An 18,482-nucleotide genomic window follows, 5' to 3' on the forward strand; every position below is an offset into this window, starting at 1 on the left:
AGTATAACTTCTGGTGTGAATAAGAGTTCAAAGTTCATACCAAGTTGCCATACTATATGCTGATGCTATATTCTGGCTGGTCCAGTCGAAATTCATCCTTTCGGCATGGAGGTCGTCACCTTCCCATTGAAATTCAATGCTAATTTTGTTAGGTTCTTGCTGAGGTTATCTTAGTTCTGTAGGTGGTCTTTGTCCTTCTTACATAGGGCTCTGGCCCTAATGTACCCGGAACAGCTTATTATCTGAACACTTCCAACATTGGACTATCGCCCTAATGTCATCGGAACAGAAAGGTACATTTTCGTCAAGGGCTTTAAAAAGGAGGGGAGAGAAGGGTGTGTTTCATAGTTTATAACCAATGTCTCTTCACATGGGCGGGCAACTGAGTGAGCAGAGCTTTAACCTTATGAAAATCCAATTCTCTCATTTGGAAGCTAAAATTACATTTAATCTTTTCACAAGTAGTTTCAAATTTAAACATTTAAATTGCACAACAATTCAATGTGAATCTGATAACTAGAATGTGTAAACTTTCCAAGATACAGTTTATGACGTCCTTTCATCTGCCATTATGTCTCAGACGCCAACTGATCTGGCATCATATTCATTGAGTACCAACGTGTCACGGCTTCTAGGAGTAGTGGGTGGAGGAGTCAGGCGCAGAGAGCAGGGTAGTTTTATTCCAAGAACAGAGTCACGGTCACGCCACACACAAGGGCGCATAAATACCCAGTTCAACAAACAGGACTAAACTGTCCGGAAAAACGGAATCCACAATAATCACACACCATGAACAGAAAAACAAGCCTGCACAAAAGCCGGCAGGCCTACTGGGTTTAAATAGCCCAAAACAAAACCCAAACAAGAAACAGGTGAAATTAATCAGACAAAATGAACTGAAACAGAAAAGGGTGACAGCTAGTAGGCCGGCAACGCCGAGCACCGCCCGAACAGGAAGAGGCACCATCTTCGGCGGGATTCGTGACACAACGTATATTTTCAACTGGTTGGATTACTGAAATATGGTTCCTTTCCTCCCACCTTTTGATGTTCCCAGACTCTATGTTTAACAAAGGCTTTTCAAGAGTCCTTCCGTAGAGTCAAGAGAGAGGAAAGGGAGAAAGGTATTTATGGGGGGGTCATAAACCTTACCCACAAGCCAACGTCATGACACAACCATCAGTAAACCCCATAATTGAAAGGTGTACACAACCAGAGATACAGTAATGTGGGTCTCCTGTCCTTCATGAGATCACCAAATTAAACACACTCGTCATGACTTTCCCTTAAGTGTCCACGGACCACTCCCACATTCTCAAAAATAGAAATATTGTTGAATTATTCAAACTTGATGCCCAAGTATCTCTCTGTGTTCCACAGTTGACATTCCAAACTCGAACACTACACTACACTACACTACTAGGGGCAGCGTATTTTATGACCGACCATAACACAGCCGGCTTCCTGCTCTCCCCCTCTACGAGAGAGAGCAAGCTGTAGAGTGGACCCACTGTAACCGGAGAGTTATGACAAGTTACACAGGAGAGTTATGACAAGTTACAATCCTAATGCCTTCCCTCTGTGGAGAACCCCATGTGGCTCCTAAGTGTATAGTCTTCTGCAGCCTTCTCTGACACTCTCCTCCTTCTGGTGCCATGATATCTGGCTGTAGAACTCTCTCCCCTCCCTGACTTTAGCCAACCGATCCCTGGTTTGTTGTGCTGTAGTCCGGCAACTATGATTCTGATTCTGATCAGCCACAAGAGCATTAGTGAGGTCGGGCACTGATGTTGGGCGATTAGGCCTGGCTCTCAGTCGGCGTTCCAATTAATCCCAAAGGTGTTCGATGGGGTTGAGGTCAGGGCTCTGTGCTGACCAGTCAAGTTCTTCCACACTGATCTTGACAAAACATTTCTGCATGGATGACCTCGCTTTGTGCACGGGGACATTGTCATGCTGAAACAGGAAAGTGCCTTCCCCAAACTGTTGGCACAAAGTTGGAAGCACAGAATTGTCTAGAATGTCATTGTATGCTGTAGCGTTAAGATTTCCCTTCACTGGAACTAAGGGGCTTAGTTTGAACCATGAAAAACAGCCCAAGACCATTATTCCTCCTACACCAAACTTTACAGTTGGCACTATGCATTCGGGCAGGTAGCGTTCTCCTGGAAATTCAGATTTGTCCCTCGGACTGCCAGATGATGATCTGGGTGATTTGATCTTAGGCTTGTGTGTGTCTGCTCTGCCATGAAAACCCATTTCATGAAGCTCCCGATGAATAGTTATTGTGCTGACGTTCCTTCCAGAGGCAGTTTGGAACTCGGTAGTGAGTGTTGCAACTGAGGACAGACAATTTTTACGCACTATGTGCTTCAGCACTCGGTGGTCCCATTGTGTGAGCTAATGTGGTCTACCACTTCGCGGCTGAACCGTTGTCTCCTAGATGTTTCCACTTCACAATAACAGCACTTACAGTTGACCGGGGCAGCTGTAGCAGGGCAGAAATTTGACAAACTGACTTGTTGGAAAGGTGTCATCCTATGATGGTGCCACATTGAAAGTCACTGAGCATTTCAATAAGCCAGTTCTATTGCCAATGTTTGTCTATGGAGATTGCATGGCTGTGTGCTTGATTTTATACACCTGTCAGCAACGTGTGTGGCTGAAATAGCAGAATCCAATCATTTGAAGGGGTATCCACATACTTGTGTATATATAGTGTACTAGCCAATCAGCTACAGGCAATTACCTGCGGGTTTGGACCCAACCGGATGCATCCGTTTTTCAGTGGAAATGGAAAAAGAGCCTGATGCGACTTCCACTTTTGGATTTGAACAACAAGACACTCCATCTTAACTCCTCCTCCACATTTACTGGGTTGGTTCAACAGTGCAGACGAGAATCTCTTCCAGCAATTCTTATGCTGTAGCCCTTTATCCTTTATCACTTGTATGGTGTTCCCTACTACTTTAAGCCTATGTTACTAGTCTTTATACCTTAGTAATCTTTATACCTTGCACACATTATTAACTGTCTAATAATAGGGGGTGTCGAGGAAAAAAATGAGCCAGTGTGTTAAAAATGCCAGGGACGATTGTTGGTCCAAGTCCGGCCCTGAACCTCCCTGTAAAATGACTGTAATATGAAGCGTAACTAAAAATGTTGTCCAGAAATGTTAAAGGTTACAATTTAGAGTCAAAGCCAAGACAAATGCACAATATGAGACAGATGTACTGTATGTAAGAAGAGCAGAATTCACCATGACACGCTAGTTTCTAAATGTTTTTATTCAATCACATCACTTCTTAATATACAAACAACAAGGAGAAATAAAGAGGCAAAACAGTTTCATGGTGTATTTAATCCGTTCGCCAGTCTTTGTTTTCCATGTTGGGAACACAGACTATGTGTGGCGAGGGCCAGTCTTTGTTTTCCATGTTGGGAATACAGACTATGTGTGGCGAGGGCCAGCCTTTGGATTCTCCCGTTCGTCCGTCGCCCAAAACGTCCTACTGGTCGGATCCCTCGTCCTGTGTACCACGAGGCATTGATGTCTGGATCTGAGTGTCACAAATCGTTTTTTCAAAGGAAAAATTAGAAGACACATAACCTTTCTGAAAATAAATATTGACGTCAACGTTGGGGGAGCTGAGAAATATAGGCGAGGTTGTAACAGAATCTGTGGAGTGAAAGGGACTGTGGGAGAAGTTAGGTGAGAAGGAGGGGAATGTGCACAAGAACATGGTAGGAGAGAGTGATTGTGTGAATGCGGTCCAAATAATGAAAGTGGCGAGAGCGACCATATGACTTCATAGTAAATTAGTTTGAGTTAAAGGAAAGATGAAGAGTAAAGAAAGACAGGAAAATAACATACTTATCTCCATGGAGCTCTGTGGATACCCAACGTGTGTCTTGGATAGAGTCCGTGACAGCAGTAACATGAGGGCATAGAGCACCGCACACACCCTCATGGTCATCATACAGATGTCGATCACTGAGTCCTAGGCTGGGGCAGACGTCAATCTGGAACAATAAAGTTTTACTTCAGAATTGAATTCTGCTAAATGAGCATAGGTTCATAGAAAGTAAATAGCATTCATCATGCAAATAATAATATAAATCAATGATCAACCAGAACCAATTAACATAACTTTATTGATTATAAAGGTGCTATCGAATAATGTGTTCATTGAATAACAATCAGAAGATACAGTACAACAGAATACCAAACTCCTAGTACATGTCTGTCTTCTGTTGCCAAACTATCATAAGCGCAATACACTGACTACCAAACTATGCATGAAACAATTCTGTAAACATTGCATGGACTTACAAGAAAATAGCACAATACCCTGTGTGTGTTGAAAACATTGGGAACACTTGCTCTTTCCATGACATAGACTGACAAGGTGAATCCAGGTGAAAGCTATGATCCCTTATTGATGTCACCTGTTAATTCCACTTCAATCAGTGTGGATGAAGGGAGGAGACAGGTCAAAGAAAGATTTTTAAGCCTTGAGACAATTAAGACATGGATTGTGTGTGTGTGTGCCTTTCAGAGCGTGAATGGTCAAGACAGGGTGCATGGGGTATGATAGTAGGTGCCAGGCACACCAGTTTGAGTGTGTCAAGAACTGCAATGCTGCAGGGTTTTTCATGCTCAACAGTTTTCCATGTGTATCAAGAATGGTCCACCACCATAAGGACATGCAGCCAACGTGACACAACTGTGGGAAGTATTGGACTCAACATGGGCCAGCATCCCTGTGGAACGCCTTTAACACCTTGTAGTCCATGCTGACGAATTGAGGCTGTTCTGAGGGCAAAGGGGGGGTGCAACTCAATATTAGGAATTTTAGGTTGGAAAAATGTTGGTTGAAAGTTGGTTGAAAAAAATACAAAATGCCTTTATATTGATTACTATTTGAAAATCCAATCAGTCTTCCATATTGATTCAACGTAATCAGATAGATTTTTTGGAGGTTAAAATGACGCAGAACCATCAGTGATTCATCCAGTTTTTGCTATAGGACTTGGCTATGAAAATGATTGCAGTGCCTCTAAAACACAATATAAAAATAGCATTGGTAAATCCTGGGGATACACTGGTCAAGGAGTTCACTTGACATCAAATATGCTTCAGGCGTGTAAAAACCAATAATCAAATGTGCTCAAAATATAACAGCTATTAAAATAAAACATCTTAGAGTTAATTCAAGGACATTTAAGAGTAAAGAATAGAAGTGAAAACTTACAATGTGGAGAAGAGCCAAGTATCCTTTGGCTTTAGGAACCTCAGGCTTCAGGTTGTCCCTCTGCTTGAATGGAGAATCTAAAGAGAATCTTCTGTTCCGATGGCTAGCTACTAGAGTGTAAGAAGTATGATAGACCAGAGTTACTCAGTGTATTTAGTCTTTGGGGAGCTGAAGTGTCTTGGCATGCCTCTGCTTATCCTGTGAGGTGGATGGAGTTGAGGTGTACGGCTGTAGTGGAGAGTCATTCAGAAAAGGACCTGCTCTGGAAGTAAGTTTATATCCACACAGAGGGGATGCTGATGTCACATTGCGCACACACACACACACACACACACACACACACACACACACACACACACACACACACACACACACACACACACACACACACACACCTTGTATCTACATTGTGTCTCATTCCACTTTTGTGTACATGGATATTAAACATTGACATCTTTCTCATGAGCCTGTTATTACTTGAGGCAATATAATAAAAAAATGTATTTCTCGTTTTCATGCGTCCTACTGTATCTGTACATTTGGTGATGCTGCGCACATTAGCTGGCTAAACCTGACCTTACCATACCACTTAACAAACCCTAACCACTCGTTAGCATTCATAAAATGATCGACTTTACCCTAACCACTTGCTGTATGTTGCAGTTTCATAAATGGGTATACATGAAAGTTTAGCAAAAAAAAAATATATGTAATGTTTGGTTGAGAGGTCAAGTCACACATGCATCTTCTCATACATTCACACAAAGCCAATCATGAGCACATAGATGACTCACATCCTCAGTGACACCTATAACTGCATCATCTGAAATTAACAAGATATACTTACAAGACCATGAATATGCACAAACTATACAATGGTCTGAATAAATGAATTATTAAAAGGCAAGGTATGCTGCTTTCTGTAAATAGCCGTGACCACAATCCTCCATTCATGGTCCTACTTTAAATTTTGGAATAAGTGGTGAGAAAATGGAGGGGCGCAGTATATGGAATATTTTATGTCCAGCAAAGGGATTAGGAGAGTTATTAATGTTATTTAACTACATTATGACGAGCTTCCATAATGTATTTAAGGGTTTATTTAATATAATGAGTTGTGCAATCCCACTCCTTCTGTATTGTATGTTTTATTGGATAGAGTAGAGAGAGTGCTGTTGACAGCTTGACCACCCAGGCCACACAAGTGCAATGTGGGTTGTGCGGATTTTCTCTTGACCATAATGGGTGGTCCCATATAGATAGGACAAGAGTGAAACAGTATGTGTTGCGCAGAGTAATGTGTGTTAGCTATCTGTAATGGAATCCCTGCAGTGTGTCTACGTGCACTCGCGACAGGCATTCAGCTCGTTCAGAGGCCATTTCATGACAAGGCTGGTGATAACGACATGGAAAACATCTTAGTCTCACACCAGTGGACCTCAGCGAGACCTTTCAGAGGGATCTTAGTGAGAGAGAAAAAAAATCATTTTCGCTAAGGCAATGGCCGGGCACGTGGCATACTTTTCAATAAGCAGCAGCCCGAAGAAAAATAATATCCTAAGAGTATCTGATTCCGTCCCCATGGCAAAGGAAATGTCGTGATCAAAATATCGCCATGTTTTCTTATAGACGGAATGAATCCTATGTCTATGGTTAAATTATGATGAGATAAGACTCCATCTGCAAGAAATACAAAAACTTTACAAGGTTACAAATAATTATTGGTGTGTAAACCTGTGGCTGAATAATAAGACCGACGAGGAAACATATGTTGGGAGGAAAAAGTAGTTGTTGAAATAAATATCATTGACCTTGAATTTATTGAGTCTTTAATGACAAAAGTGGAGGCGTGAATAAAAGACAAACACAAAAATATTGACTTTGTTTACATTTTAATTAGTACAATGTCAAAGGTGTTACTTGGCACTATAGTATTGGAAACATGGTTCACATACTTTGTAGTGATGTTCACACTAGGATATCTACTAATAAATATAAAATAGCAATTAATGGTTCATGCAGAGGATACAAATTCATTCAAATTAATTCATTCAGATGACTACAAATGTACAGAGCAATTCAGTAGCAGAAAAGCAGTATTAAGTCTATTGTACTAAAAACTACATGAATGATACTTTACTGTTTAACATAGTACAATAGCGGCAATCAGTTCTAACCTCTTGCATCATTCACGCACCCATGTTTGTGTGTATATCCTGAATATATGCCCTAATATTAAAGCATCAAATTGCTGTATCTATTTAGCCCACAATTTGTGTAGTGCGCGTGGCAATAGGTCTACCTGATTGAGTTGCGGCTGTCAGTGAAAAGCGTCTAAAATGTGTCTTGAGTATAATTTAAAATACTGCATCAAGAAAAATGGTAAGGGTCGTGTGGCAAAAATATGGTACTTCTCTCTCCTGCCTTATTTCTGATTAAATCACCACGTAACATTACACCACACATTTATTATTCGTCTCACAAAAGTCAACAAAGTCTGTTTTTTTTAACATCCATTGCGAATGATTGTTCGTCAGTATTTGAAAAATCTTCCCAACACTCCCAGCCTCGATAATCAAAGTCATTGATTTTGATACATGAAAACGTTATTATTGAAAATGTGCGTATAAAAATAATCAGAACTGTCACGCAGAAAATGGTAGGATAAATAGTAAGCTTCCCGAACTTGAAACCCACGAGCTGCGGATGGGCTTTACTACACCAATTCAAAAAAACTGTGAACGCGCATGACCACGCATGAGGTCCCGTGAAAAAACGGGCCCGCCTATGGAAAGCAAAGGCAGTCCAATTGATTTGTTCTGGCGCCGGGTCTGGACGCAGACCATCACTCAATCTCTTGTCCCTTGATGTCAGAAAGCATATAGACTGGAACGCAATGGAGAACCATATGTGCCTCCTGGAATTGGTTTATCAATTGACCTCTGAGATTTAGTTCCTACAAAGTGTTCCATGATCCCTATGGAATGAAGCCTATATGAGAAACAGCTGCAATTCTCTGGAGAAAACCCTACATATAATTGTGTAATCTGTTATTAGTGAAGTTAATAAAGCTTTTCAACAGGCTCATTCAATAGTAGTACAAACATGAGATTACAGTTAATGTACTATGGATGTCTAAGTCTAGTCATAAGTACATTTTAATAAAGTTGGCAGTTACATCATTGCTATAATGTTTTTTTAGTTTTTTTTACTGTTCAACAAATGCATTAAGACATTGTAACATGAAGCATAACATTTCACATTCTTGAATATAAATAATATTAGAAATAATATTGAGTAAATGTAATAAACAAACAGAGAGATAATGGCATTATTAGGTTCAGTTCACAATAACGTATAGCCAATGAAAGAACTTGACACAAAATGGACTCCTGCTCCAGCAGATTCTCTGTTATAAAAATCACTGTACTCAGTTACAAGATGCTCAACTTCCTCCTCAATGACCCTGTGCCATTACTGGTTTCTGCAGAATGGAGAGTGAGAGAGAGAGAGAGAGAGAGAGAGAGAGAGAGAGAGAGAGAGAGAGAGAGAGAGAGAGAGAGAGAGAGAGAGAGAGAGAGAGAGAGAGAGAGAGAGAGAGAGAAAGAGAGAGACAGACAGTGAGAAATGGGGAGGAGAGGGAGAGAATGCTTTGATTCCATTTGAGAGTGATTGGATGATTATCCCAAACATGACTGACTTTTAAAACTGGGACATTGGGACACAAGAATAGTTCAAAATGTGTCACATAAATACCTTTGATGCTTAGTTGTTAGGTCAGCTGAAAAGAAAAGACTGGGACCACAAATTGTAAATCATACCGATGATTATAACTAATATAATTTAGGGCCACCTAAAATAGGCTGAAAAACTAACTATACCTAAGGGGCTGATGAGAAAGTGTTGTGTGTGTGCAGTATTCCTCCCACACTCATACAGCGCTCTCATAAAACTCTTGTAGAAGTCTGGCAACTCAACGCATTAAGTAATCCTCCACTAAGAACCCTCTTAAACCGAACTAGGGGTGTAACCACGTTTTAAATCAACACGAATAAGAAATACATTTTGGCATTGAACAGCACCACAAACAACTTTCTCTTGCTCGCCTCTTTCCTCATCCCTCCCTATTCTCTGTCTCTCATCATATCCCTCTTATCAGCGTTCAAAGCATGTGTCACTGAAATGGCGGCAGTGCAAAACAATCAAGGTCGATTTCTCTATGGGAGTATCTATGGGATAGAGAACGTCGTTGAGTGCATCACAGTGTTTAGAGCCTACACAGGCAACTGACGATGAAAAAAAGTGAACAAAGGTTCAGCCAGAATGACTCTAAGCCTCACCACCCTGTTCTAATGACTATGCAATGTAGAAATAAGAGCATGATTATACCTCTGCAGCCTTCCATTTGGAGCCCAAAACAAGAGAAACAATGTTTTGATTCTTAGATCCACACCATTTTATGAGCTCCGGTAATGAATTAATTACCCAATGTACTCAAACAACAGAAACCCAATCAACACACAGATGAACCAAAACCAACCACATGTGGAATAAACCCAGAGAGTATGAAGGAGTATGCCAACAAGAGAAACACCACACAGAGCAACCAGTAATTAATTTGGCATAGAGCTGTAGAGTAGAGGGCTTGCAAAAGTTGCACACATTGGGCAACATTTTGGTAACCTAGAGTCCGGGAAAAATGTGGCCTTTTATAAACACATTTCATGCAATTCTACATCATTTTAGATGACTGGAGACTTTAGCACAATATTTTTTAATACCTCACAAATGATCAATGTCATGCTACTTTGACACTGACATACTGAGATCAATAAAAACAACCTTGTCTTGAGTCCATCAATAGCCTAGACCTAGGTGTGTGGTGGAGACACATATTGTAGGCTACCATATGAGGAGGAAATTATAGTCCTAAAAAAGCTTTTCCATTTCACTGACTCACCCAATGATGCACAGCTCACTCAACGCTGATGGCTGACGCGCTCGTGCCCAAAGCTTATTCTCTCTGGTTTTACTTTGTAAAACAACGTTGTCAGCACAATATGCCGAGTTGGAAGGTGATCATTTGGTAGTCTACAGACAGATTAGTCTTCTCTTTTCAGCAGGGTCCATTTGTTTTCCTGTTTTCCCGCGATTGGATTTGAACTATTGCGAAAGGCCTGTCTTGGCTGCATGCTGTTCACTGACAATTTTGCCACGCATTCCCGACTGTAGGCATGCCTAGAGATTGGCCTACACATAATCCACAGCTAGGCATTTACAAAAAAAAAGAAAGCTGTTCACTGACAATTTTGCTGAGCATTCCCGACTGTAGACATGCTTAGAGATTGGCCTACACACAATCCACAGCGCAGCTGTGGCTAAATTATAGGTCTACTCCTGGTGTAGTATTCAATATTATTTCATTTCTTTCTGAACAGACAGCATTAATTCTATAACTGTGGCAAATGTATTTCAATTTATCATGGGTGCTGCGGCACCTCCAGCACCCTTCCATGGATTTGATTCTATAAAGAAATAAATGAAGTGCAACACTGGAGAGATGAGAGTTGCAGGCTCATGTCTATCAGAGCAGAGAGAGGGAGATGGATTATAGAAAGTGAATCTCATTTCAGTTCTGTGAGAGACATAGACGTGCTTCTCTCACCACAGCAATGGCCACGCGTTGGTCTATATAGGCCACAATGTTACGCAAACCATAGGCTAAACCCGGGCCGGCGCAACACAAATCAATTATTTGTATATCAGGCGCGTTTTCACATTACGTTTTTTAAGGGGACAGGAGAATTACAAAGGAGTCAACTTGAATTAACTTTAATAACTTTTATTATAATTTTTACATTGAAAACTGATTGTTTTTCATGCCATGAAAGGTACTGTACCACATCCTGGCAAATGGGATCCGAAACAATACAGTCAGAAACAGAGGTGCTGGATCCGGCACAAATTAAGCACTGAGAGCAACCACAAACCAACAACAGGCAAGCCAACCCAGCCTGTATAAGTCCAGTGTAACCAACCACTGGTGAACCCATCACCAGCCATCCTGAGACTGGGTCGTACCCCACAGGATGTGGTGCCCTGGAGCTGAGGCCTTCCCACTGGGTCAGGGAGCCCGTGTTGACTGACTTCTTCTGAAACTCTACCTCTTCACCTGGAAGTTGGAACACACAAGTTGCGTCCCAATGTCTCCTTCCTGAATTGTGCACTCGTTCACTACTCCCAACAAGTTTAAAACATTGGATTGGTGCAGGCATGGGCTAGAGTGAGTTTCCATATTCCACAAATTTCCTTTCAAATTCAAATTTCCTTGAACAAGTGCACTTTCCTTCATGAGATTATTAGAAAGCAACCACTGTATAAAGTTGTTTGCAACCTCTCTATAAAGTGTTTTTGGGGTCCCCCACAAGTATGTCTTTTCTCATGTAGGGAAGTTCCCGGTAGCGTAGTTCTTCAATCACCATAGGAGTTAGCAAGACAGCACAAACAGTTCTGGTTCCTGGTGACACTTTAGTTCAACTATAGCCCTCACTCTGACATAGTGCTGTCATAAACATTTGATAATGTCATGTAGTGAAGCGTATTATGACGATCAACCAGAAACATATGATAAGTGACATACTATAAACCTGTAACAATGTATGACACGGTTATGACTGTCAAAAGCATGGGAAGTGTTCCAAAGTTTATTGGCCAATTGGTACACTCAGGAATGAGCTCTGCAATGTTTCTCAATCCTATCATGTTCTAAGTGAAACAAGGTTAAGACTTTAGGGTTACGAGCCCCTGTAGATTCTGCTAGCGCAGCATTTTCGGTTCTTACTTGTTGGAAGGTCATAGGCACTTCTCCTTCTTTGGGGAGGGACAGTTGACTAAAAGAAACAAGAGAGAAGAAAAAACAATGCTATTGTGAGGAGGACCCTGGACGCACATGAAGACTCAGCAGTAGTCTGATTCAAATTAGACACTGAGACTTTCCACGCTCTGTCTATGCTCTGTTATGGTGACATGGGAGTTGATCTGTAAAAAAGTAAAACAATCTTGTTTCATCTCTTGGAGAGTGCCTTGTAATCAGCCTATATGGCTGAAAATGTCACTTTAAGAAAACTACACATAACACCATGTTTTGTTTTCCATGGTATTACGCAATCTACACATGAGGGTCCTGTTTTCATCAAAGTCATGACTAAGTACAGAGATACTCAAATGTGATTTTCACAGGTCCCAGACTCTGCCCACCTTACCTTTCTCCTGGTCATATCCACAGACATCCCAGCAGCACTCAGGGCAGCGATCTTGTTCTCGATGTCTGTCACCTTCAGGGGAAAAGGACATTTACTCAATGGGCCTGTGTCTCCTGGTCCCAGATTAAGCCTGCTTTTGGACTAAAAAGGTAGCTCAATAAAAAATCTCCATAGAAAGTGCTTTTTAGTCCAGGAACAGATGATTTTTAAAGACCTTTCTGAACAATGTGCCTCCTTGGTTTGAGGTGTATGGCTTGAGATATGCTGGTTGCCCAAATACTTATTTTCCATCATAATTTGCAAATAAATTCATTAAAAATCCTACAATGTGATGTTCTGGATTTTTTTTTCATTTTGTCTGTCATAGTTGAAGTGTACCTATGACGAAAATTACAGGCCTCTCTCATCTTTTTAATTGGGAGAACTTGCACAATTGGTGGCTGACTAAATACTTTTTTTGCCCCAGTGTATGTAATCATGTAGTAACCAAAAATGTTTTAAACAGATCAACATATATTTTATATTCGAGATTCTTCAAAGTAGCCACCTATTGCCTTGACAGCTTTGCACAATCTTGGCATTCTCTCAACCAGCTTCACCTGGAACGCTTTTTCAACAGTCTTGAATGAGTTCCCACATATACTGAGCACTTATTGGCTGCTTATCCTTCACTCTGCGGTCCAACTCATCCCAAACCATCTCAATTGGGTTGAGTTTAGGTGATTGTGGAGGCCAGGTCATCTGATGCAGCACTCCATCACTCTAATTCTTGTTCAAATATCCCTTACACAGCCTGGAGGTCTGTTGGGTCATTGTCCTGTTGAAAAACAAATTATAGTTCCCCAAACCAGGTGGGATTGCATATCGCTGCAGAATGCTGTGGTAGCCATGCTGGTTAAGTGTGCCTTGAATTCTAAATAAATCACAGACGGTGTCACCAGCAAAGCACCCCCACACCTCTTCCTCCATGCTTCATGGTGGGAACCACACATGCAGACATCATCCGTTCACCTACTCGGCGTCTCTCAAAGACACGTCGGTTGGAACCAAAAATCTCATCAGACTGCGTTTCTTGGCCCAAGCAAGACTCTTCTTTGTATTGGTGTGCTTTGTTTCTTTGCAGCGATTCAAATCAAATGTTATTTGTCACATGCGTCGAATACAGTGAAATGCTTACTTAAAGGCCTTAACCAACAATGCAGTTAAGAAAATAATAAACATAATAGTAAAATAACAATAGCGAGACTATATACAGTGGCTACTGGTACAGAGTCAATGTGCGGGGGCTAGTCCAGGGTTAGTCCAGGATCCATGAGACTCCTAAAGGTCTTACTCACATCGGCTACAGAGAGCATTATCACACAGTCGTCCGGAACAGCTGATGCACTCATGCATGTTTAAGTGTTACTTGCCTCGACGTGAGCATAGAAATAATTTAGCTATTTAGTTCATCTGGTAAACTCATGTCACTGGGCAGCTGGCGGCTGTGCTTCCCTTTGTAGTCTGTGATAGTTTGTAAGCCCTGTCACATCCACCAAGCATCGGAGCCGGTGTGGTACGATTTGATCTTAGTCCTGTATTGACGCTTTGCTTGTTTGATGGTTCATCAGAGGGCATAGCCGGATTTCTTGTAATCTTCCAGGTTAGAATCTCGCTCCTTGTATGCGCAAGCTCTACACGTTAGCTCATTGCGGATGTTGCCTGTAATCCATTGTTTCTGGTTAGGCTATGTATGTACAGTCATTATGGGGACAACATCATCGATGCACTTATTGATGAAGCCAGTGTCTGATGTGGTGTATTCCTCAATGCTGTCGGAAGAGCCCGGAACATATTCCAGTCTTTGCTAACAAAACAGTTCTGTAGCTTAGCATCTGCTTCATCTGACCAATGTTTGACCGAGTCACTGGTTCTTCCTGCTTTAGTTTTTGCTTGTAAGCAGGAATCAGGAGGATAGAATTATGGTCAGATTTGCCAAATGGAGGGAGAGCTTTGTATGCATCTCTGTGTGTGGAGTAAAGGTGGTCTAGAGTTTTTCTTTTTACCTCTGGTTGCACATTTAACATGTCTGGTGTCTGGAGTAAATCCCTCTCATCTGACTCATTAAAGAAACATTATTTGTCCAGTTCAAGGTGAATAATCACCGTTCTCATGTCCAGAAGCTCTTTTCAGTCATAAGAGATGGTATCAGCAACATTATGTACAAAATAAGTTACAAACAATGTGAGAAAAAAAACAAAATAGCACGGTTGATCAAGAGCCCATAAAACGGCAGCCATCCCCTCCGGGCACCATCTTTCGACCATGAAGGCCTGATTCACGCAGTCTCCCCTGAACAGTTGCTGTTGAGATGTGTCTGTTACTTGAACTCTGTGAAGCATTTCTTTGGGCTGCTATTTCTGAGGCTGGTAACACGAATGAACTTATCCTCTTCAGCTTGTTACATATTGACTGGCCTTCATGTCTTAAAGTAATGATGGCCTGTCATTTCTCTGCTTATTTGAGCTGTTCTTGCCATAATATGGATTTGGTCTTTTACCAAATAGGTCTATCTTCTGTATACCACCCCTACGTTGTCACCACACAATTTAATCGGTCAACCACATTAAGAAAGAAAGAAATTCCACAAATTAACGTTTAACAAGGCACACTTGTTAATTGAAATGCATTCCAGGTGACTACCTCATCAAGCTGGTTGACAGAAGGCCAAGAGTATGCAAAGCTGACATCAAGGCATATTGTAACTACTTTGAAGAATCTCAAATATTAAATAGATTTGGATTTAACACTATAAAGAAAAACCTTTGAATCAGTAGGTGTGTCCAAAGTTCTCACCTGTCTTGTGTTTTTTTTCTTGAAGCTCTGATTGCTAGGGTCATTTTAAGATGCCACTTTGGCACAGTGACTCACTACCCAAACCAGACGTAACTGGTTTCAAGTGGCCAAGAGACGCCATGTGAACTCCTACTTCTTACTAGTGGACAAACTGGGAATCAGACATCAATAAATAGGTAGAAACCTCCTCATATTTGACCGACCAGCTCAAATCGGTCTTATGTAGCAACATTTTTAATTGTGTTTTTTACACTGTATAACAGTAGAGACTCATGGTATATCATACACTACAGGTGAGGAACAATGGGAAAGTAATTCTGCTTTGATAGTGATAAACTTGTAAACTCACTTTTGAGAAAATGGCCTATGAATGTTTTGGTACTACTACTGTTAAGCCTTTCTTTGTCTAAACCCATTCAGCATCGTTCACACCCTCTTAAGTTTCAGACCCACCCATCTCTTTCACCCTTTCATGCGTAAGTTCCAAATATCTCTAATGGTCACCCCAGCGTGAGTTTTTTTATGCACGTGATGTTAGAATGTTCTCTCCATTCCAGAATGTGATTGTTACGCAACAGTACATTTCAAACCAAAGCACGCACGCATAATCCCTGTTTTTATTTATAGGCTGTTTTCAACTTGTCAATTTTAAATTATTGAGGTGTGTTCCGCCTCATTCATTCACATAAAAGTAGTCATTTTTACTTTTACGGACCACTTCATGTTTTTGACATTTCTGACCCAGACAAAATTCCCCAAATACTTCCCAATTGTTTGTGCAGTTCAAGTCTGCAGACATTTGCTCATCTCCCGTCCTGCACACACGTGTTCACATTTTCTATCTGTTGCCTGCATCGCAATCATAGTTGTTTTCTTTACCAATAATAACTTTGGAAATGTGTGCGTTTCTATCAAAGTAAGTGCCCTATTACGTTATAATAGTTTCTGCATGTTGTTTCTACTGTCGCATGTTTTTGTGTATATTCCTTATAACCGCGGACACACAAGGTAACGTTACTCATTTCATAACCTTTATGGTGTTATACTCAATGTTTAGCTAGCTAGCTACATTCTTCTATTAGCTCTGGAAAAGTATTAGAAGTATTAGCATGTGTTGTATTTTGAAGCTACCCTGGCCTTATGACTCCCAAGTGGCACAGCGTCTCAGTGCTAGAGGCGTCACTACAGACACCCATGTTCAAATCCAGACTGCGTTTCTATCAAAGTAAGTGCCTTACTATGTTATAATAGTTTGTGTGTCGTGTTATACGGTTTCTACTGTAGCTCACTGTGTGTATGGAGCATAATATATTTGTGCATATTCCTTATAACCGCGGACACGCAAGGTAACGTTACTCATTTCATAACCTTTATGGTGTTATATTCAATCGTGCTTATGTAGCTAGCTACAATCAACTATTAGCTCTGTAAAACAATGCTAATTGCGTCAGAAGTATTGGCTTGTTGTATTTTGAAGCTACCCTGGAGAACTTGAAAAATATCTTCTTATACCACTAGGTCGTTTTCTGAGTGCATTCCACAAAGCTGTTTATCATGTCTGCCTTATCCACTGCCCCCATTTTGAGGTTATAGTCAAACACACAGTCTGGTTTGATATTTCTTTCTCCCGTCAAGTGGTCCACCTTCCCTATGGCCGACATGGTTGCTGTATGGACAGTGGAGAGGACATGGATGTCTCGTTTGTCCTGCCACTTTACTGCCAGCTGTTGACATTTCTTATTTTGTTTAACGGGTCATTTAGGATGGCAGTAGCATTGTTGATGAAATGCAGTCATTGCAGCAGAACTAGGAAGAAGACTTGGGAAGAGGGTGGAAAAGAAGGGAGTTGCAAACATAGGATCTGTGCTCTAGTATTCTCTTAGGGAGTTCTTCTTCACTATCCCCATGAGAAGGACTGTCACCAGGAAGGTATACATTTCACTAATTGTGGTTGTCCCCCCCACTCCTGGCTCTCTCTTCTCCTGTAGCTCCAAGGCATTGTGATTGGTCTCTGCTATTTCTCCCACCAGCTCCTCTGTCAGAAACAACTTGAAGCACTGCCTCAGATGGAAATGGCAAGGGCCGTTGCACTCAGACTGGGACTCATCAAAGCAAACAGCAGGGCCAGGAGGGGTGAATTGGCTGGCAGCCTTCCAGCTACCACAGAACTCCTGTACTTCATCCACTGTCGGTCTGCCTCCATCACCACCAGCATCTTCAAAGGGAACTGGGAATCAGTCAGTGGACAAGGGGTCCTCAGATTCAGGGTTCTCACAGGCTGGGGGGAAGCTCCTCACTGTCACTGTCAGAATCTGATTCCTGACTTTCAGACTCATTGTCAGAATTTTTTTATATCTCCAGAATTTCTTCATTTGTGAGTTGTCTCCTTTTGAAAGACATTGCTAATGCTACAGCTTAGCTCACTAGCTACATACATAAACAACAACAGTGAATGGCTCAGAGTGAGAGGTTACGTGATTGACTGCCTGCACGCGCCATTTGTATGAATAAATCACTATCAGAAAATGTTTTGTGTGGTATTACTGATATATTTACTATTTTATTCACGTTTTTCAATTACCGGTGATCTGTCGGACCAAAGATGCTATAACAAAATGAGGTGAGTAAGGGTTCACAAATTTTGGGAGAACTTCAAGAAGTGAATGGTGGGATGTGAACGATGGTAGATGACACACCCCTTCAACATGCATACTATAAACAGACCAAACTCATCTGGTCTTCTCTTATTATCTTTGGTTTCTGAGGAAAAAAAAGTATGACTGCATGCTGAAACGAATCATCATTGGATTACTTTTGATTTCTAGAAAGTGTTTTACTCAATTATTTTGATCAATGTTGAGCTCACTCGTGATATGATTAAATATACATAGTAATTGCTATTAGCTAATTCATATTGTAGTTTGTCATCCGAGAGTTAGAAAATATGACCGCTTGTGTTTGGTCAATCTTTCCTCAGTTAGCACTAGGACATACAGTGGGGGGAACAAGTATTTGATACACTGCCGATTTTGCAGGTTTTCCTACTTTCTTTTTAAAAATAGCGGGTGGGGAAGTGAAACTAATGTGTGATAGTAAGAAGGAGAGATGTTGTGTGGGAAAATTGCTTTGT

At 41.1% G+C, this 18,482-nt stretch overlaps 1 protein-coding gene across 4 annotated transcripts in view; it reads right to left on the reverse strand.

Annotated features, from left to right (window-relative positions):
• Positions 1-7,130: 7,130 nt before the first annotated feature.
• The window catches only part of LOC110501274 (melanophilin), a 122,536-nt gene continuing 111,184 nt past the window's right edge, over positions 7,131-18,482 (reverse strand). For all 4 annotated transcript variants that reach the window (XM_021578696.3, XM_090215239.1, XM_021578697.3 and 1 more), the window contains 3 exons: positions 12,518-12,589; positions 12,097-12,145; positions 7,131-8,739 (listed from right to left, as the gene is read on the reverse strand). In XM_021578696.3, the coding sequence (XP_021434371.2) occupies positions 8,690-8,739; positions 12,097-12,145; positions 12,518-12,589 (171 nt within the window). In that variant the 3' untranslated portion in view covers positions 7,131-8,689. The remainder of the gene's footprint in view (positions 8,740-12,096; positions 12,146-12,517; positions 12,590-18,482) is intronic.

Source organism: Oncorhynchus mykiss, chromosome 22 (assembly GCF_057628025.1).
Source record: "Oncorhynchus mykiss isolate SJ-2025 chromosome 22, ASM5762802v1, whole genome shotgun sequence".
Lineage (NCBI taxonomy): Eukaryota > Metazoa > Chordata > Actinopteri > Salmoniformes > Salmonidae > Oncorhynchus > Oncorhynchus mykiss.